At 41.1% G+C, this 21,956-nt stretch overlaps 1 protein-coding gene across 1 annotated transcript in view; it reads right to left on the bottom strand.

Moving 5' to 3' along the window:
• Positions 1 to 21,956, bottom strand: part of PELI2 (pellino E3 ubiquitin protein ligase family member 2) — a 202,227-nt gene that overhangs the window by 149,959 nt on the left and 30,312 nt on the right. The window contains exon 2 of the mRNA XM_024760033.1: positions 258 to 387. Coding sequence (XP_024615801.1) covers positions 258 to 387 — 130 coding nt within the window. The remainder of the gene's footprint in view (positions 1 to 257; positions 388 to 21,956) is intronic.

Raw genomic sequence — 21,956 nt, 5'->3', positions numbered from 1 at the left:
CCTGGAGCTGCCTTTGGTTGTCTCCATGGTGGTGGCAGTTGGGGGTTGGGGGGCTGAGGTGCTACTGGCATCTAGTGGGCAGAGGCCAGGGATGCTGCGAAACATACAATGCACAGGACAGCCCTTCACAACAAAGATTATCCAGCTCAAATGGTTGAGAAACTGTCCCACAGAGAAATGAGACCCAAAGGGAAGAGCAGCTGATCAGGAATAACCATGAGTCACCGCCGGCCCTCTCGGTTCCAAGGAGCCCCTACCTTGGATGCCTGCGGCGTGGATATCACATGGACCGTGCTGGGTTTGACTCCGTTAGCCTTCGGCCGCTTGTAGAGTGCAAATCTGCTTTTCCTCCGGCCTCTGTCTCCATTAGGTAAAGCACCATTGTACCTATAAACAGAGATGAGAGGGTTCATTTATTTGTAGATTTTAAAGGCATTAGGAATAAAAGTTCGACGGCCTAAGGGAAAAGACAGGAATGCTCACAAAGACTTGCCCACTAACCGTCCCACAAAAGGGACACAGAACAGACGGTTCACAGACGTCAGCTATGATAAAGTTCAAATCACTTCCAGAAACTTAACTGAAGAGTGATGTACAAAGTAATTACAGGTTTCCTATTCTATAAAGTCAGACGCTTCAAATCTTTTCAGAAGAGACCGAGTATAAAATAAGCAAATGAAAATTCTGCAGAGGCCGTATTAGTGCTGGCTCAACTCAGCAAGCGCAGTCCTAATGGGCCCCGGAGAAACACTCAAGAAATATTTTTAAATGAACTAGTTAGAAGCTAGCATTCTAATTAAACCTCATCTCTCACTCGCAAATCATGTTAATGTCTGTAGGATCCTTATTTGTAAGACCCAATTTAGTTACTTGCATTCTTAAAAGTTCGGAATTCTCCACCTTCATTCCCATGGCTATTTGAACCCTATACTGTCAGGTTAGCAAAAACTAGCCTGCAAAATTAAACATAAAGTACGACTCTACAAGAAGGTTGACCATTAAAAAGCCCAAAGGTAGAAAAGATGAGTTTTAGTCCACTAACAGATATCTATAAAAGTCACCTGGAAAACACTACTGTCCTTAAGCAGATTTCCTGAATTAATACCTTAAGCCAGTACCAGTGTTTAAAAGAAATGCAGGATTGCAGGAGGGTTTCCGTTTTCACCTGTATTTTCTAACTCTGGATTAAGGGTCCCTGTACGTTCTGACCGCTTCTCATGCTGCCACACTGCCATGTCTATTCTCCAACTCCCTCTTGGCAGAAATTCTTTTCAAAAAGAGAACCGAAAGAAGGAAGGGAATTGTTTCCAATCTGTGTGGATAAACATAACAGCTCCAAAGCTCCCTCGGAGCACCAAAGTCAGGGGCAGTGCCTGTGGTGTGGCGGCTCCACCCTCTCCTGGAAGTCTTGCCTTTGCCACTTGTCCGTCAATCCCAGAGATCATGGTGGCCATGATCTCTGGGTGGGACACAAGGCCCACTGAGAACAGTGAAAGTCAGAACAAGGGGTTTGTGGTGTTTGTTTTACAATTCGGTAGCTATAGTATGACAATGGATTTAAATTATCACCAGAAATTATTCCTGCTGTGTTTTTAATGTCTCCATTTCCATCACAAAGGAACGTCAGCAAAAAGAAAATGTCTCTAGAATACAAAAATAATTTGTTTCAAGTCTTATTCCTCTCCTTTTTCTGAGGCAAGATCAGAATAATGTGCATTGTTTTCTTAAACATATCTGTGATCACTACTACAAAGAACATATCCATGAGTAAACAACGATTATAAACTCACTTTGTCCTAATATATTTCCGTGTCACTTAAACCAAGATGAGCATCCTGTATTAAGAGAAACGTACTTGAATCAATCAAAGGCAGGGCTGTAAACAATTAAGGGACATTTTCACCACTGTGGCCTAGAGGCAATTGGTACAAGATCTGGCAAGGTTCCCTGTGACCCTCACACTTGCCCAGCTCTCCGCTGCATCTTTCTCTCAACTATATACTGCTGGTCAAGGACAGCGAACCTAGTAAGAGCACGGCAGGTGCTTTTGAAGAGATCTGCTCACCATGACATCCCTTCTCAGGAATCCAGCCCTGAACTCCCTAAGGGGAGCCCCGGCATCATGTCTGAATGAAACGGCCAGGCCAGCATCCTCTCCACCACCCTGGAGCTGAATAGCTGGAGGCAGACATCCGGCCCGAGCTGGCCAATGACATTCTCATCCCGGAAAAACGCAAAGCCGGACGAGAGACAACCGCCAGTCTGCGTGGGTGGCCAGAGCTGCAAACTGGAAGCATGGGAGCTGTGGGGATGTCACAGTCTGTTCCGTGATGAAGCAGCAGAGAAGTGAGGAGTGAAACAGATGAACAGAGACAAGCAACAAAAAGAGATGGAAAGAGGGTCCTTAAGGGCTTCTATTGGCCCAGATGTACTCTGACCCTTGTTGGTGAAATTCTTTTTAGTTTCAGCTAACTCAGGTTGGTTTCTGCTACTTGCAACCCCAAAGCCATATCTAATATAAAGGTGAAAACACAAAAACCAGAAATGTCAACCTTAACATATGCAAAAGCATTTTCATTTCAACTGCCTGAGCAGAGATGCACAGATATTTCAGGTTAAGCAAATATGCCAGTCCACTTAATATGCCTGCTTACTTAATACATCTACATGACACCCAGTGAAAAACCATGCTGGAAATAGTTAAGGCAGTGGAGAAAACAGTGTCACGATGAGAAAAGTTTCGAATCAGGTTAAGCTACATGGTCATTCGTTCAATATTTATAATGCCAAGTACTAGAGCTGCAACGATGAATATCAACCAACCCGTGTTCAGAGCTCTCCACTTAAAAGCAGAGAAAGACATAAAAACAAGCGTGACAAAACACTCGTGCGACAAGATGCACTAGTCATTCAAAGCACGTGGGAAGAGCCACGTCAGAAGCCCTCACAGAGCAGAGAGTGTGAACTTTCTTGGACTCTGAACAAGATGACTAAATGGGGAATGCAGGGCAATCGTATGTACAAGGGCAAGGAGTGGTTCAGTGCTGTGGGAGCGTAGAGTTCAAGAGGACAGACGCAGAGGGCTAGGAGGGTAAAAGGTGGGCAGGGCCCAGATTACAACCCCCTGATACTCCACGACAAGGGGCATGGCCTTTTACCCTAAGAAGAATGGGAGTTGGTAAGATGTAAGCAAAGGACTAACATGATTGCATATGAAGTAATCATGAGGGCAGCAGCATGCAAGACGCACATCTGGATTAGAGTCAGGATGACTGGATGGGAGAGCTACCCTAACCTGAGGAGGAACGTAGCGGGTGGCCCTCAGAAAGACAGGTCCATGTCCCAGAACCTGTGAAGGTGACCTTACCTGGAAAAAGAGTCTCTGCAGACGTAGTTAGGGATCTGGAGATGAGATCATCCTGGATTGCTAGGGGCCCTAAATCCAGTGACAAATGTCTTTAGGAGACACACACAGGGAAAGAGAGGAGACGACCAGGTGAAGATGGAGGCAGAGACTGGAGTTAGACGATCACAGGCCAAGGAACGCCTGGAGCCACCACAAGCGGGAAGAGGCAAAGGAGAACCCTCCCCCAAGGCCTTCAGAGGCAGCACGGCCTTGCGGACACCTTGATTCCAAGATGGGAGGCCTCTGGAACTGTGGGAGAACAAATTCTGCTGAGTTGTTTTCAATGCTAGATGAACATGAGAATTACCAGGGAAACTTCATAAAAATATGCGTGCCTAAGCCTCAAGAGATGCTGATTCAGTAGCTCTGGGACAGAACTTTTAAAAGTTCCGCAGGTGATCCTTACTTGCAGCTACAGCTGAGGACCCTGGTTTTAAAGGCAAAAAATCAATAGTAATTGGTGAGCTATGGTGTGGCCGCACCAAGTGAGGGACAGAGAAAGGGAATATCACGTAGGCTCCCGGCCAAGGCCAAGGCGACGGCACTATTAGAAATAGGAATTACAGGGACATCCGGGGGAAGACATGTATGAGGCAAGAGAAGTTATAAACTTGGGTGCCTGCACCATACAGGTGTGGAAGTTAAAATCATGAGAGCAAATGAGATTACTCAAGAAAATGTACAGAATAAAGTACAGAAGGCAAGGACAGACCCTGGGAAAGATGACCGTTTAAAGAAATAAACCGTAATTCACGGAACTATTCGTCAAAAAAGTGACTTTCAACATATGTAAATTTCAAACAAAATAAATACCTTTTATATCTTCAAAAAAATAAATAAACCCTTCTTAGTCATAGGCAGAAGGACCAGGACCAGTAGAAAGTTGCATTACCAAAGATAGGAGAAGAGAGAATTTTAAGTGTTTAATCCGTTAAGAGGCCAGTCAGAAATGCGCAAGTATGATTTGGAAAAGAACACGTCGTCACTGGTGACATCACCCACCTTCAGAGCAAACCAGCAACGCAAAAACAAGCAAAGCCCTCCAGCGCCGAGCCTCACTGTGAGCCTACCCTCTCCTTCCCAGCTTCTCATGGCCAAGAACCTCAAAAGAGGGCTCCACACCCACCGTCCCAATTCCCTACCTGTCGACTCCTCAGCCCACTATTGCTTGCCTCCAAATCTAAAGGTACATTTGCTCTTAAAGGCAAAAAAGTACTATTCCATGAAAGAGGGTCAGAATGCTGTCTGGCCCGGCAAGCTTTTCAGCCAGCAAGTTTGTAGAAATAAGATTTCCAAGTACTGTGGGCATACCTGTCTCAGCTGCTAAACAAGGGTATTCTGATTCAAACCCACAAGTTGCCTTTCAAGCTTCAAATTAAAAAAAAAATTCTGGAGACTAAAAAAATCCACTTATTTAGTAAATGTGTGATGAAAATGTAGCTCTTCATATACGCAGGGCAAATAGGTGGTAAAGGTATTTGGAAGCTTCAGAGGACAATGAAAAACCCTTGTAAGAAACCTCACAAGGTAAGAAATGGTGATTCTTGGTTTAAAATTCAGAGTTCACACATTAATTCTTTTAAATAGCATTTGCTGTGCATTTACTATGTGCCAAGAAACCTTGTAAGGGAGGCTCCTCGTGGGCAGTAAGAGGCTTGAATGACTGGAACACGCATAAATTGCACAGCTGGGAAGGGGCAGATGGGACTCAAATCTACATCTGGTTTTGTCTGCCTCCATATTTCATACTCTTTCCAGTAGCCAACACTGACAATTTTTAAATTCAAGGCATTTCCTGGCAAACACCACAAAGACACATTCTTGAGAAGACGCCTGCCACCTAAAAAATGCATTTGTCAAAAAGAATTTTCTATAGGAAATAACAGCAAGAGAGGGCGTGCCAGGGGCTCCCAGCCACACTTCGGAGGCATCACATTTGATCTTAACCAGTCTGAACGCACGGAGCAGCACCTGTGTGGGCTACAGAAGTGAAGCGTCATCAGCATCAAACGGCCACATTCCAGAGGCAGCCCAGCTTCCCATTACAGACTGAAGGCTCTGCCCTCCCTCGAAAGCAATATCTCTGTCACCTGCACATATAAATCACAAGCAACTACTGTAGCTAAGACAGACTGTACACTGCAGATGAACAGGCCGGGGACACTAGAGACAAGAGAGGTGAAGGGCACTGGAGTCTGATAAACCCCTGCACCGTGGCCCCCCGGTCTCAAGGAGTGCACGTCAATTCACCACGATAGTGAACGCACTAACGCACTGCTGCAACCGTGCATATGAAGATGTACGTAAACCAGTAAGTGCCTGACACTGGCTTTACATCATTACAGCCCGAACTCCTCATTATTTAAGCTATCAGATGCATCTGGACTTGCACTGCCCGACTGAACTCCATACATAAAGCCCAGGGACACAACAGTATCTATTTTCCTGTGCCTAACAAATGCTGCGTATCGTACGGTTTCATAAAATAAATAGTAGACTTTCACTTCCAGCCAGAGAACTAACTATGGCAGCACCATTACAGTCTACTCCCTCTGGGGATAACCTGCTGCAGCTTTTTAAACATCGATTCATTCAGAAAATCTTCCTGGGCTTGGCCTCCAAATGAAAATTCTCAATGCCCCATTTCTGGTTGGAAATGGTCTCTGCTCCAAGTAGCTACTTCAGAGCTATTGAATATGAAAATATATTTATATATAAAATGTGTAGGTGCATATATTCATTCAAGATAGCATCAAGCGAAGTCCATGGGGTGAGCCAGGCCCACGGCTGTGTGCTGAGGGGCTAAGGATACGAGACACCCTGTCTCTTAACAGACTCAGTCAGGTGGAGAAGACAGATCAGGTGACAGTTATAAAACAATACTGATAAGTGCCAACGAAAGTGAGTTAGAAAACACAATGGAAAAAAAAAATCAGAACAGTAACTCTGGGATTACTTTAGGACACGGTCATAAGTCTTGGCATGCCCTACATGTGTGATCCAAGTCACAGAACCTTACTAATAGTCTTCACCAACCCTGTGTGACACCACCAGTCAATCTCCCATTTATCTCACACCATTTGGACTGGATGCTCTTTGAGGAATTTCCTATTTCTTTGTGTATCCTCCCTTCACCTCTACGTGGTACCTTAAAACCAAGGAGGGGATCGATGAAACAGTCACCACATTAATATGGAAATAATAATAGTGGTTTAAGGGATCAAGAGAGGAATTCTAGCTCCAACTCTTTTCCTAGCTGGTGCTGTGAACTTACCTAAGATGGGACTGTTTCCTCAGCTACAAAGATAGCAACACAAAAGAACAATTTCAATTTTAAAAAGAGATTCCCAAACCTCTTTCAAACGTTTCAATTTGATATGGACAGAGAAGGCATTCCATCCAACTCAAAGACCAGGATCCTGTCTAAGAAGGGTGAAGGTTGTGGCTATTATTTTAGCAACTGGCTTTGATCTGCTGCTACACTTCCAAAGACCCCTCAATTCTTTATGGCAGTTGAGGTGTGGCAGTTACAGCTACAGGTTGAGGTTTTCCTTATCTTGAGGATTTTTAGCTTCCCCAGACCAAAATATTTCCCAAGGCAAAACATTAAAACGTTCTATCAGGAACGCAATACTGCTCCCACACGCAGATTTTCAGCCGTTCTTCCAGGAATTATACACCCACACACTCTCATCCAGCCGCACTACAGCAAAAGGTACAGCATGAAGGCCAGAGGGAGACCCCATCCTGGCTCTGCGTCCCATCCCATATTTGCACAAGTCCCTGAACATCTCAGAACCTCACTTTCCCTCCCCATAAAGTAGGAAGCTGCTGAGTCCATTCTACCACTTGGATTCTGGAGCAGCATGGTGGTGGGAGATGAGGGCAAAGCTATCCGGAAAGGCCCTGACCCCAGCCTCATCAGCACCGCATCTGCAATGACCAGGGCAGGGACTCTGTTCTCTCCTGCATTCATTCAACTCCTATGACTCTGAAGGCCACACTTCCCTATTTGCTTCTTCCTCCAACCAGCCCATACGAAAGAAAAGAGCATGGAAAGCAAATCCAGTCCACCTAAAACACAGAGGAACTGTTTATGAAAAGAAAAATATTTATCTAATACTTAGCCATCTGGTTCTTTGAGGTCATTCTCCTCCCTTTGTCATCTCAAATTGGTACTGTCACTAAAAAACACAAGATAAAGTTTTTTTACTGTATTGAATCTCTGATTTTTGAGCATTGCTGGGAGGCCAACAGTAGAGCGTTTTTACTGAATACTGGAAGGTACGCAAAACGTCAGGAATAGAAAAGGCTATTTATGTTACTCTTAAAACACTGACGACTAACGTCTTTTATTCTGCCGTTGGCGCCAACAGTCCAAAATATCTGATTAAATACATATTAATATAACATTAGTCATTTATGTCAAAGAATCTTTTTTACCCTATGGGTGAAAAATATTTTTCAAGTATTACCCTGCAGTAATTTTTGATTCCTAAAAGAGAAAATATCACACAAAGTGAAAAAGCCAAAGTATAGCAAGAAATGAATTTGCTATAGTACAAGATCTGTACAATTCACGAATCAGGTAAAGACATCATTTTATCCTATTCCTGAATTAGTACCATCTTTTTCTCGGCGGGGGGGGGGGGGGTGGTCTGAGTCATAGCTCTGCCATTAGCAGCTATGTGTTTTACCTGTTTTGTAAATTGAAGTATAGTTACTTTACAATGTTGTGTTAGTTTCAGATGTACAGCAAAGTGATTCAGTTACACACACACATACACACACACACACATGCACACACCTGTTCTTTTTCAGATTCTTTTCCATTACAGGTTACTATAAAATATTCAATATAGTTCCCAGTACGTCCTTGTTGTTTATTTTATATATAGTAGTGTGTATCTGTTAATCCCAAACTCCTAATTTATCTCCCCCCCAATTCCATAACCATAAGTTTGTTTCCTGTATCTGTGAGTCTATTTCTGTTTTGTAAATAAGTTCATTTGTATTTTTTTAGATTCCACATATAAGTAATATCATATGATACTTATCTTTCTGTCTGATTTACTTCACTTAATATGATAATCTCTAGAATTAGTACCACTTTACACTCCAGACTGCTTTACAGAGTTCGCCAATTAATAATTTTGAAAACCAAATTAAATCCCACACATTCCTTTTTTAATCACTCCAACATTTGCTTATTTTAGCCTCTCATCACCTAAATGAAGACAGGTATATAAATTGTATGTGGTTGACTGAAATACTGGTCACAGTTCTTCACTCCTCCCTGAAGATATGCCCTTTGATATGACTTTATACCTCCAGTTAACTTCCTTGCCCTGGACTTTGGGTTGGACCATGTGACTTGCTTTAGCCAATGGGATTTTTTTTAAGTCCTACAGGATAAGTATACCTTTTTAAAATTTTTATTTATTTATTTATTTTTGGCTGTGTTATGTCTTCTTTGCTGCACACGGGCTTTCCCTAGTTGCGGCAAGTGGGGGCTACTCTTCGTTGTGGCACGCGGGCTTCTCATTGTGGTGGCTTCTCTTGTTGCAGAGCACAGGCTCTAGGCACGCAGGCTTCAGAGTTGTAGCTCGCGGGCTCTAGAGCACAGGCTCAGTAGTTGTAGCACGTGGGCTCAGCAGTTGTGGCTCACGGGCTCTAGAGCACAGGCTCAGTAGTTGTGGCGCACGGGCTTAGTTGCTCTGCGACATGTGGGATCTTCCCGGACCAGAGATCGAACCCGTGTCCCCTGCATTGGCAGGCAGATTCTTAACCACAGCGCCACCAGGGGAAAAAAAAAAACAAATGGGACACAAGCAGGGGTGTGCACTGTGGTTGGCGGTTGGGATTATCCTCTGTCATGGCCATAGGAAGAGTATGTCCCAGCCAACCTGCCGAGGAGGACGAGTGACACTGGGAGGAGATCCAAGCCGCATACATGCGATGCAAGCAAAGCCACTCCATCACAGCCTAGTGCAGAGCCACCTCAACAACCCACAGTCATGAGAACAAATGACTGTGGTCTCAAGTCGCTGAGTTTGGGGATGATTGGTCACACAGCATTATACGGCAAAAAGTAAATGAATTTCGAAAGCAAATTAACTTAAGTAGCTTCTTCAGTAGTCAAAAACTTTGGTGGACTAAAATCACAAAAATACAAACTATATACCCATTGAAAGTTTTATATAAAGAATACTCTTTCAATATGAAGGAAAAAGTCTAAAATTAGAGATAATTCCAAATGTGTTGCTTTTTAAATTGGCTATAAAGAATGAGATTTTTAAAAAATGCATACTTCGGGCTTCCCTGGTGGCGCAGTGGTTGAGAGTCCGCCTGCTGATGCAGGGGACACGGGTTTGTGCCCTGGTCTGGGAAGATCCCACATGCCGCGGAGCAGCTGGGCCCGTGAGCCATGGCCGCTGAGCCTGCGCGTCCAGAGCCTGTGCTCCGCAACGGGAGAGGCCACAACAGTGAGAGGCCCACGTACCGCAAAAAAAAGAAAAGTATACTTCTTCAAGAGGGAGACAAAATACCAAATTGGATGTCCTTTTTTTTTTCTTCAGTAAATCATTATGTCAACTAAAATCAGTGGTCCCTCAAATAAGGTACATGATGTGTATGTAAAAAGGACTTCCTCTCTAAAAGTCAAATTTAGACATAAAAGAATTAGGAGAAAACTACTAATTATTTGGCAAAGCACTGATTTTCTTCAAACCGTTTACACACAACTTCTACTATAATAAGAGGCCTCTAAAAAGTGAGCATCTCAAAGGATGCTCGAAAAGGAAGCATCTTAAACTAGCATTGGGCCCATCGTCTAATATGTACTAAACTACAGGCATTTCAAATAAAGAACTTGATGGTACAAAGAAATCTGATTTCTCGCCTTAGTACTTATGTAAGTATTAAAGCTAGAAGTAGAAACTAGCAGAGGAATCTCTTCTTAATTTATAACTTATATACTTATAACTTATTTTAACTATTCCTAACTACTAAAATAATTCCTTCCAATCTCTTTTCCTTTTTTAAATTTCATGGCATGCCTCTCTTACTACTCCTAAAAAGAATCACACTAATGTATGTCTTATTTCTACTAATGTTTATTTACTTTAAACTTTGAGTATGTACAGTGAATTTTTAGAAATTCCTAGAAATACAGACATGCTAGAGCAAGCAAATTCAACTTTTGAACATTACCGGGCAATGCCCTGACAATTCCTTACTAAAGAGATATGTAATTGATATTGTATGCAAATTCAGTTCTCAAGACAATTTGTTATAAAATATATCAGCTTTATTCAATTACCCATGGCAGAATGGGGGGGTGATTTTATATCAAGCATATAAAAACTTTTTAATGAACTACAAAGCATAAAGCCATTTGTGGCTTTACATCATGTACACTGATGCTACATAGATTCACTCCCTTTCATACAACGTTTCTAAAGAAGACTTTTATTTCTAGAACATTTACACATAATAGCTGAAACAAGGTTAGAAAATATTAGAAATAAAAATGTGTACAAAAATCAAGTTTATTTCAAGAAATGGAAGCCTTCTCTAAAACCTCATTTTATAACAGCCCAGTAGTAGATGAATCAGGTCAATTACACAAAAGGGCTTCTGAGCCTCTCTGTAGGAAATGACTTTCGTACAACCAACCCCTCCCTCAGTGCTACAGAAGCTTATTATCTAGAAGTTAATTTTGGTCTGGAGCATTAACCCAACAGCTGCAAAAGAAAAAAAAATTCATATTCATCCTGAAAATATATTAACTTGTCAATTATCACAAATAATACCTGATTTTTAATGGATACCAGCAGGCAGTGAACAGCCATGTGTATCACCTGGATTCAGGGAGTATCTCATCAAGAATTCAAGAACTGGAACACATCAGAGGTTCCCCCAACCCACGCAACTTTCCCAATTTACCAGTTCTTGAATTATGAGAAGATTCTTAGGAAATTTCTAGCCATATTCAGAAAAGCACAGTCTGAGAGTTACAAATGACCTTAGATATATACTGGTGAACTGCATAGATCTGCACGGTCCAACATGGTAACCACTAGCTATATGAGGCTATTCAAATTTTAACTACAATTAAATAAAATTAAAAACTGCTCACACCAGCCACATTACAAGTGTCTGACGGCCACATGTGGCCAGTGGCTACCATACGGAACAGCAGAGCTATAGAACATTTCCATCATCAGAAAGTTCGACTGCACAGTGCTGGCATAGATTTCAAGCAAGTCAAATCAAGAGCATCTTCAAGATACCCAGCCAATACCTAGTTCAATGCTGTCTTCAGGATTTCTAGAATTTGACAGTTTGGGGACACTGTGTTTCTAAGAGTTCCTTGGAATAATGCCAGGGTCTAGAAGGCATTGTCAAACTCCATCTCTCCGCTTGAAGATGTTTGTCTATCAGGTAGTTAAGAAAATGTCCTGGGCTTCCCTGGTGGCACAGTGGTTGAGAGTCCGCCTGCCGATGCAGGGGACACGGGTTCGTGCCCCGGTCCGGAAGGACCCCCCACGACGCTGAGCGGCTGGGCCCGTGAGCCATGGCCGCTGAGCCTGTGCGTCCGGAGCCTGTGCTCCGCAACGGGAGAGGCCACAACAGTGAAGGGCCCGCGTACCACAAAAAAAAAAACCCCAAAAACAAAGAAAATGCCCTACTGCCTTTTGAGGGGGAAAAACAAAAAATTCTGGTATCAAAAAATGTATTTTGCTTGAAGCTGAAACATTTTCTCTAGGGACACATTTTGCAATGTGCAACGTAAGTTCTGGCAAAGCGTGATTCACGTATAAAAATTCACTTTATAAACAACTTCTAAATTCAGGCATTTGATAGAAGTCTCCATCCATTTCAGATTAATGTTTCTAAGAGTTGAAAATAAAAGAATATTTCCTTCCCATAATTATTTAAAGGCAAAAGAGTAAAATAAAAGCATTTATATTAAAAATAAGGCACAAAACAAGATGCTTACTATTACCATTTTTATTAAACACTCTTCTAAAAAAATCCTAGTCTAACTAAAAACACTGAATTAGAAATAAGGGGTATTAACTGTAGGAAAAGAAGATATTAAGGTAGTATTATTGCTGTAATAATTAAAACAATGTATTACTTGAGAACAAAAACCACAAACCAATGGAGAAGAAATGTCCCAGAAATAGACCCTTGACTACGTAAGAAAGTAATATAAGATGAAGAAAGGGCCACCAGTCAATGGGAAAGAAATTGGATTATTCGGTTCTGTACAGAAACCAGCTATCTACTTTGAAAGAAAAAAATTGCTTAGATCTGCATGTTACATTCTACCACAAAACGAATTCTAAAATACTAAAAAGATAAATATGAAAAATAGTCATGAAAACAAAGTTGATTATTTATCATATCCTTGAGTCAGTAATAATGTTCTCAACTCAGTTAAAAAAAAAAAGAAACTGCAAAGAAAAAGATTGGTACACTTAAATATGTAAAAATCTGAAACTTCTGCATGTCAAGAATTGTAAAATTACATGTCCAACAAAACTAGAAAAAACATTGGCAATAATATGACAAAAGCTTAATATTGTTAACAGGTCAATGTTTTTACAAGTAAAAGATAAAACAGACATCCCCAAAGATATGCAACAGAAAAATAAGCAAAGAACATGAATAGAAAATTCACAGAGAAAAAACAATGGCTAATGAACATATTTTTTTTTAATGTTCAATCTCATCAGTAATCAAAAAATACAAATTAAAGCAAGATTTCATTATTTGCCAATAAAATTACAAAACTGTTGAAATGACGCAGTTACTCTAAAATACCACTGGTGAGAATGTGAATTGGTACAATCTCTCTGTAAAATAATTTACCAATATGTATCAACACCCTTAGTAAAAGTACTCATGTTCTTTGACCTAGTAATTCTAATTTGAGGGAATCTATCCCCACGACATAATTTTGAAACACAGTATACAGCTGTATGCACAAAGATGGTAACTATGTCATTATTTATAATGGCAAAAGACTGGGAATAACCTAACTGTTCAGTAATAATGGATTAAGTAGATAATGTAATTCTAGATGAGGAAATTACATTTACTACAAATTCTTAATAGCAATGAAAAAGGATTTTGAAAACCAGAGAATACAAAATGTGCCAATGGTATCACGTCTAATATGTTCAAAATATGTAATATTCATAGGGAAACTGAAATAAAAAACCAAAATATTAATAGTGATTATTGTTAGAAAGTATCATTATGTGATTTAATTCTTATTTCTATTTCTCGATATCTTCTAAACATCTATATTGAGTATTTTTTTAAATCAGAATTAAACATTTTAAAAAGCATATATTTCATTAAATAAAGGTGGACTCATTGTTTTAATTTCTAATACAGTATTAATCAATTTAGATCTGAAACAAGACCCAGAAATAAAATCAACCCTGAGGATGGGAAGAGGATTAAATTTATATTCAAAAGAAGGCCACAATGTGTCTAAATTGTTAAATGGCCACATTGAAAACACCATTCATGCACAGATATCTCTGGCACACAAGTAGAACTTGGTTTTTCACAGCTGGGGAAGCTGTTACTTTACAAAAAACTCTTCGCACCTATCATTCTTGAACTTTTAAAAATTCCCAAGTTTTCTACTTCTACTAGAGATATTCATGACATATGTATACTTATTTATTTTATGTATAATCTTAGTCAAACTTCTAACTCATGTAATTTATCATTAGATTATGAAAATAGTGTCTAGGGCTTAAAGACAGAAACTTTTGAAAAATTTAAATCTGAAACTTCTGTTACCAGATTAATTCCTAAAAGAATTCTCAGCACCACTCATCAGGCAATGTCAAACTTTCATGTCTTTCTGATGGTTTCTCTCCAGATGAATAGGGTATTAGGCCTTATATTCACACCTTGACCCTGATGCAATTAAGAGCAGGAATTGCAGGCAACTCATACAATTAGCAGCATGATCTGCATTAAACTTTGAGGCAGATCAGGATCTTTCATACTGCCAAAACTAGTACATATAGAGCTCCATTTTCCAGAAATAGTTATAGCATCACTAGTCAAATCAATAAATCCAAAAAATTCATTTTCAAGTCAGTCTGTCAAGTGAATTAAAGAAAATGAAGCAGGTTTTTCTACTCACACCCATCACAGCTTTTAATACGCTAACGTGCCCTATGAATCGCCAAGCAGAAGACAGGGCAGGCAGTATTTCCCACTGACTTGGTCTAACATCCCACGCTCACGGCACATGCAGAGCCAACCGTTTCCAGGAATAGTGCTCTAAGCGGTCAAGTTTGGGAACTGCCAAGGTAGCTGTGCACATACACCATGCGGCCCACTGTTACTACAAACACATGGGATAATGTATTGGAGAAAAAGCAGGAGTTAGAAACAACTGGATTGCATATTGCCTTTGCCATTTATAAACATTTTCTAATTAACATCAACTGCAAATGGACTTCACTTTACAGTCATCTTTTTAGTACTACAACTACTATAAGGAAGAAAGAATGTTATAAATATAGTTATAAATAGAATGTTTAATTTACTTCCTTGGTATATTAATGACAAGCCACAGTGAAGGAAGAGCTAGAAATGAGAAATTGAGAGGTCAAAGCCATAAACACAGCTCATAAACCTTTCTCATACTGACCCAAGGGAGGCCTAAACAAGACCTGTGCAAGGCAGGAGCCTAAAAGTTCCTGGGACCCACAGTGATTTACAGTAAAGCTGTGGCTACCCAGAAACCTCGGCTAATGAGGCAGGCTGGGAGCCCCAGCCTCTGGTTTTCCTTCCATGCAAGAGACTGCTCACTGACCCCCAATACTCATACTCCCTTCTACCTTTTAGAAAAATAATCACAATCGCTGACATGTATATAATGCTTCCTTTGTGCCAGGCACCGCCCTGAATGCTTTCCACATATTAACTTAATGGAATGAATCCTCACCGTATCTCTATGAGGCAGGTGTTTCTACTACCCCCACTTCAAAGACAAGAAAACAGGCACAGAGAGGTGAAGCAACTTCCCCAAAGTCTCACAGCCATTCAGTGGCAGAGCTGGGACTCTAACCAGTCCATCCCAAGTTTCCCTTGCAGCTAGGTGTGATCATGTGACTGAGACAATGCGGCGGGGCCATAAATGATGTATACAACTTCTGATTCCTCTCCTTAAGGTTGAAACCACTTTCTCTAACTGAGGCTGGAGCGCAAATGGGAGACAGGACCGCTTGTACTCTGAGAGACCAGCTTCCCAAGAGTAACATGAATGCATCTGGGATTCTGAATGACCCTGTGGACTACAGCAACCATGGACTGCTCCATGTTGGGCTTTTTCATGAGAGAGGAAACATCTATTACATTTCAGCTATATTATTTAGGTGTATTTTGTATTTAGGTGTATTTTGTACACCTATATTATTTAGAGATAATCTCTTTATTAAGAGATACTTAACCTCATTTTGTTTTAGCTCAAAACATACTTTGTTTTCTTACATAAACTCTATGAATAATTTGTTTCTTAATAACTTGGTTCTCAGCTTTGGTCCAGATAATAACTATAACTTATTAAATGCTTACTTGACACTGTTCTAAGCACACATATTAACTCCTCTAATCTTCTTAACAAATCTATATTGGGGGGGCAGGGACTGTTAATATCCTCACCCAGCAGATGAGAAACTGAGGCCCTGGTAAGCAACCTGTCTACCGTCACAGAGCTGGGGTGAAAACCCAAATACTCTGAATAAGTCCTAGCAGAACAGGTATGTTCCAGTGGTTGAGATATTGTCAAGTTCATGGTTAGCAAGTTCAGTCCCCTGAGGAACATACATCACTTACAATACAGTGTTGCTCTAAAATGGGTCTGGGCAAAGTGCAAAGGGAGCACCAAGGATGGAGCACCTGTGCCAGTCAAGTATGGGCTAGAGAGACACAGGGGTCGAGAGAGGTCACAGCAGAGAAAGCTGTAGAGCAGTGCACTGGATGGGAAGTAAAAATTCACCAGGTGGATGGGGGCAGGGGGCAGGAAAAAGCAGAAGGGACTCTATATGCAGAAGCATTAAACCCCTAAAATTGCTCCCAGAGCTACCAAGAAGCTTCAAAGAGGCGACACGGTACCGTGGGTGGGTGTGGGCAGACGTCACTGCCAGAAACTGGTCAGCACCCAATTTACCCTCAATCTCATTTTCATCTCTTCTTCCTAAGCTCCAGCTATAAACATGACAAAGGTCCTTGAAGTTCTCGTTTCCTTAAGTTTTTAACATCCAAAAGGTAAAATCATTTAATCTCCTAAGACTTCAGTCTTCTTATATATAAAGTTCTACCAGATTTCTCAGGATCTAGGGTTGAAGGAACCTTGGGCATCACCTGGTCCAGCCTTCCCACTGCCACCAGCAGCCCGTTCTGCTGTGCCTGAGACAGAAAACCACCCAGTCGTCCACTACTGGGACACGGCCACAAGGGAGGCCAGTCTGTGGTGGAGCCCATAAAAGTCTTCCCTACGTTACATTAAATTTGGCCCCTTTATCGAGTTTTCCATATCTCATAGTCTCTTCAAGCAACACAACTGAGTCTGCCCCCTTTTCTACCAGCTAGCCTTTCAAATATTTAGAACCGTAGAAACAAAAGGTTGTAAGGTATTTTCCAAGGTATCATAAACACTTCAAAAAATATGTAAACAAATATTTAAACATTCTTATTTATGTAAAGTATCCACTCCCAAAATTCATTAATAAATATTCTACCACTTAGTATTGCGTCAGATCTACAGACTAAGCTGAAAAAACTACTTTGTGACTACTCAATGTATTTACTCAAAATAATAGTAAAAGAAAAAAAAAACAACATAAAATAGTAAAAGAAAAAAAAAGAACTAAACATAAAATAGTAAAAGAAAAAAAAAGAACTAAACATAAAATAGTAAAAGAAAAAAAAAGAACTAAACATAAAATAGTAAAAGAAAAAAAAAGAACTAAACATAAGCAACAGATAATAGAATCAACTGTAAGATTATACTGGATCTATCAACAGGCATGGCATTTATTAAAATACATCTTCATTCTTAAACACTGTTTAAATGAATTTCTTTACTTTAGCTACACGTGCGGAAATGGTTTCCTTCAAGTTGGCATTTTGGCAGTTAACACTGGATCTTAATGTTAACCACCAAACACACTTGACAGTTACACGGTGCTTTTTGCCAGGGACATAATCCCCATAATAATTCCTCCTCAAACTGTTTTGCTTTTGAGGGGATCAAAGCAAAATACCTTATTTATTCTTACACCTGCCTTGAGAAGGAAGGTAACAAGCATAATTTTAGAAGGTCTAAGTTATTCAAGTTTCTTCTTAACAATATTGGTTATGTCTAATGCCATGGATTTCTAGAAAAGCCATCAATCATGTCCATAATGTAGCTGGGGCCAGCACAGAAAGTTATAGGGAAGCAGGAGCTGTTAATTCTCCCCCCATCACCAAAAAAGTAAGAAGGCAGGAAAAATGTATGTTCTGTACATGAAAGACATTAAATTTCACTTAAAAATAATAAAAGTAAAACACAAAATATTTGCATTATCCCCTGAAAGATACTTAAGCTCTTAAACCAAGAGCAAAAATATAAAGCATATGCTATATTAAATAGACATCTGCACACCTCACTCAGATGCTGCAAAGGTATGAGAAGTGTTATAACCTGGAAATGAAGTGAGGCAATACAACTCCTGAAGGTCAGGTAAAAACTTATTTAGTAGAATGACAAAAAGATTCTTCATAACTGTGATATAGCTTAAAACGACAAAAGAGTAAAAAGTGGGCTCCAATCTCCAAGGAAACTGTAACTACTGAAACCAAATGGAGAAATATTTGGTGAGGAGATAGATTCTCCTTCCATTTCCTCCCTCATAGCATTGTCCTTGCAGATTCCCATGCTCCTACAGGCAGGCGCTGTTTTATAAAACATAACTCCACGTGTGATTACACTGGGCACGTTGTAGAAATAAAAAAGGAAAAAGAATGAACTGCTGCATCCAGAATACCTAACCAGAATAAAGCAGAACTGTGCGTAAAGAGAAAGTTAACGGGAAAAAGCACATTGTATGCAAAACCCTCGCTCTTCAATACTTACGGATATACATGGTTTAAAGCCTACCTAATAAGCTCACACATTTTGGCATCTAACTTCACAACTCTCGTTTCAATTTTATGAATTATTACAACACTGGTTTAAATGTTTTGTTTACTTTCACAGAGGGATCCATATAAATTAAGTCCCCTACACACGAACCTTCAAGTTACGAACTTTCAAAGATGCGAACGTGCATTCCATCAACATCAGGCGTGAGTGAAATTGCAGCTTGCCCTCCGATTGTGTTAGTTGCGTATCTAGGCTGACTTTGCTGGACTTCCGAACAAACTGGACTTAACGAATGCACTCTCAGAACAGAATTTGTTCGTATGTAGGGGACGTACTGTATACTAAGGCTGAAAATAAAGGCTTAAGCCCTAGTATAAACGATTTGGGTAAAATATGTCTCCATTTTCTGAGAATGAGGGATTTGATTACTGAAACAATATAAGGAGGGGGCACCTCTCATGAAGCTCTTTCAGCCAGTGGGTGGGTCTGGGTCTAAAGCTGCAAGAAGATGCAGTGACCCGGCAAGCCCTCTCCCACGCTCATGACAGCCTCTCACTTCCCACAAGTAGCTGCCGCTCCCCTCAGCTTTAGCCCAGGCTCCTCGGCTCTGGCATCTGCGGAGCCTTACTGAGTGCACACCTGGTGTCACGCGCTGCACTAGATGCCGAGGTCATAAACGTATAATAAAAGCCCTGCTACCAAGGGGTACACGGCCCAGCGGGCGACAGAGCAGCCCAAGGTGACAGTACTCTGAAACAAAGTCAAATACACAGCGAGGTCTGTGAAAGCGCTGTGAGGCAAGAGGACGAGAGGGCAGGGGCGGGAACGCGTCTGGGAAGGTTTCGGGCAGCCTGGGTGCCAAAGCCAAGTCTGGGAAGATTGAACTTCTGTGTTTAGAACGGACATGGGCGGGGAAGGACGGCCTCGCAGACACCAGAGCAGGACCTGCACTGGCTGGAAGCCCCAGACAGGCAGGGACACCCGAGCAGCCAGCAGCAGGTCCACAAGGCTGCAGGCTGTGCACGGGGACCAGAGGCAGCCAGTGCAGGCAAAGCATGCACAGGTTACACTTTATCCTATAGTCAACCACACACGCACACACTGTTACATAAATCCTAACAGGGTCACATAAATTGCTTTCCATTGCTAACAGACCTCTCCAGTAGATCGGTGAAGGATAAACTGGAATGGGGAGAAGATGAAAAGCAATTAGGAGGCAACAGACACTGTGGGGATGGGAAAGAGGAAGCAGGTTGGATATAAGGAAGAAAATTTTTTAAAACTTAGTGACTCATACAATGTGGGAGGTGAGGCAAGGAGCTAGGCTAACTTCCAGGTTCTGGCTTGTATAGCTTATGGTGCCAATGACACAGGGAATCCAGGGGAAGGAGGCAGATTTAAGGGGGAAGAGAGACAGTGATCTGAGTGCTGAACTTCGTATTGTGACCAAAAGGTAAGAAGTAATCTGTACTTCCCATCTAATGCTCGTAAAACTTTAAACATCAACCTGTCTGTCCCTGGACTATTGACAAACAGAATATTCAGTCTCCTACCAAATCTGATTCAGAGACAACTTGCCATACTAATGATGCCGTGGTCAACATACAGCACGGGTAATGACGTAAGGATACTCTAGCTTTCCTTCTCAACACACACCCAAACCACACACTTAAAAATATCCACTCACACTCCTACACGTCTCTGGCTTTTTCCTAACTTCCTAGAAGCTGGGCCAGAGTGGTCTATCGAAAGACAGACAGTTATGAGGGTGCTGTTTTATTTAACCCAGTTGGAGATTACTATTGGGGTATTTTTCCAGATTCCAGTGTCTGACAAATAGTTCACAAAAAAACAGAGCTCGTAAAGGGAAAAAAATAATTAAGGTCAAACAGAAAGAAAGCAGTATCCTCAGAATGCCATCCTGCACAATTTGGTGCTGGTATAGGAATTCGGGACATCAAGTGGGAGACAAAGCAACCCAGCCCACCGCAGTGACTTTCACATCCTCTCCTTCCCTCTGCCCCCAATACATAATGACGTGTTGCCAGTAAGACTGTACAGTCAGTAAGATGGTGTAGCATCTTCGGAAAACAATTTGGCAGTTTCTTAAAAAGTTAAACATACACTTATCACGAGACCCAGTCATTCCACACCTAGGTATCTACCAAAGAAAAACTAAAACATATGTCCACACAAGGAGTTGTCAGCAAATGTCTACAACAGCATTATCCAGAAATTGGAAACAGTCCAAGTGTCTGTCCATCATCTGGACAAACGAGATGCGGTACATCCTTATAACGGAATAGCATTTGGTCATAAAAAGGAATGATGTACCGATACATGCTACAACATGGATGAAGCTCAAAAACATTATGCTGAATGAAATAAGCCAGACACACAAAAGACTACATACGGTATGATCCAAGGAAATTTCTAGAAAACGGCAAAATTACAGTGGTTCCTTAGAGCTAGGGATGGGAGGAGGAATTCACTAAAAACTGGCATGAGGGAACACTGTGGGGTGATGAAGGTTTTCTAAAACTAGATTGCGGTGATGAATTTATAAATGAATATATAAATCTACTGAACCACTGAACTGCACTCTGAAATAGGTAAATGGAATGGTATATAAATTATACCTCAATAAAGCTGTAAAAAAAGGAAAAGAGACTACTCATCAACAGAAAAAACTGAAGACTGAGTGTTACAACACAAGCAGAATTTATGTCGGCATGTAAGCACCAGAATTCCACTGTGTTACAATGCTACCATCAACTTCAAAAGTTCTCCCTTGTAGTATGTATACTCCAACAGTACTGAACTACCCATGCTACCAGGCCCCATGACCTTCTACATGCTGTCAGTTCTCTAACTCCTTCTCATCCTTCAAGTTTTCCCCTGAATCACTAACATCTTTACCTACCATCCCAGTGCACCTTACACATGACTCCAGTACAGCACTGTGTTCATATGGGAACTATATTTGTACATCTGTCTCTTTATAGAACCAGTGTTTTCCCAGTGGGGATTCATGGACATATCCTTGAGGGGTCCATAATATATCAAGGAGCATATCTTCTATCTTCTTTTGCCGTGTCCCAGTTTGTTCTGCATTTAGAATCAAGCTGGTGCAAACGATTCCCATTTTCATGGTTTAGCTCTAAAAAGAAACCAACGGAGGCAGACCTACTATGCAGGTGATGGTGCATCTGGGTCAAGCAGAGGCCCAACGAAATCACACTGCCCTGAACAAGAACAAAGGCATCAGTAGTTCCGAAAGGAAACTGCTGGTGGGAAGCAGAAGCACACAGAGCTCCAAAACCTTGGCCCTTATGAGTCAATGCAATATTTTGTATCAGAAATGGTGCTTTTTGT

Source organism: Neophocaena asiaeorientalis, unplaced genomic scaffold, assembly GCF_003031525.2.
Source record: "Neophocaena asiaeorientalis asiaeorientalis breed wild unplaced genomic scaffold, Neophocaena_asiaeorientalis_V1.1 scaffold768, whole genome shotgun sequence".
In the NCBI taxonomy this organism is placed as follows: domain Eukaryota; kingdom Metazoa; phylum Chordata; class Mammalia; order Artiodactyla; family Phocoenidae; genus Neophocaena; species Neophocaena asiaeorientalis.
The sequence above is the reverse complement of the archived record's forward strand: the minus strand, read 5'-3'. Positions and strand labels throughout refer to the sequence as shown.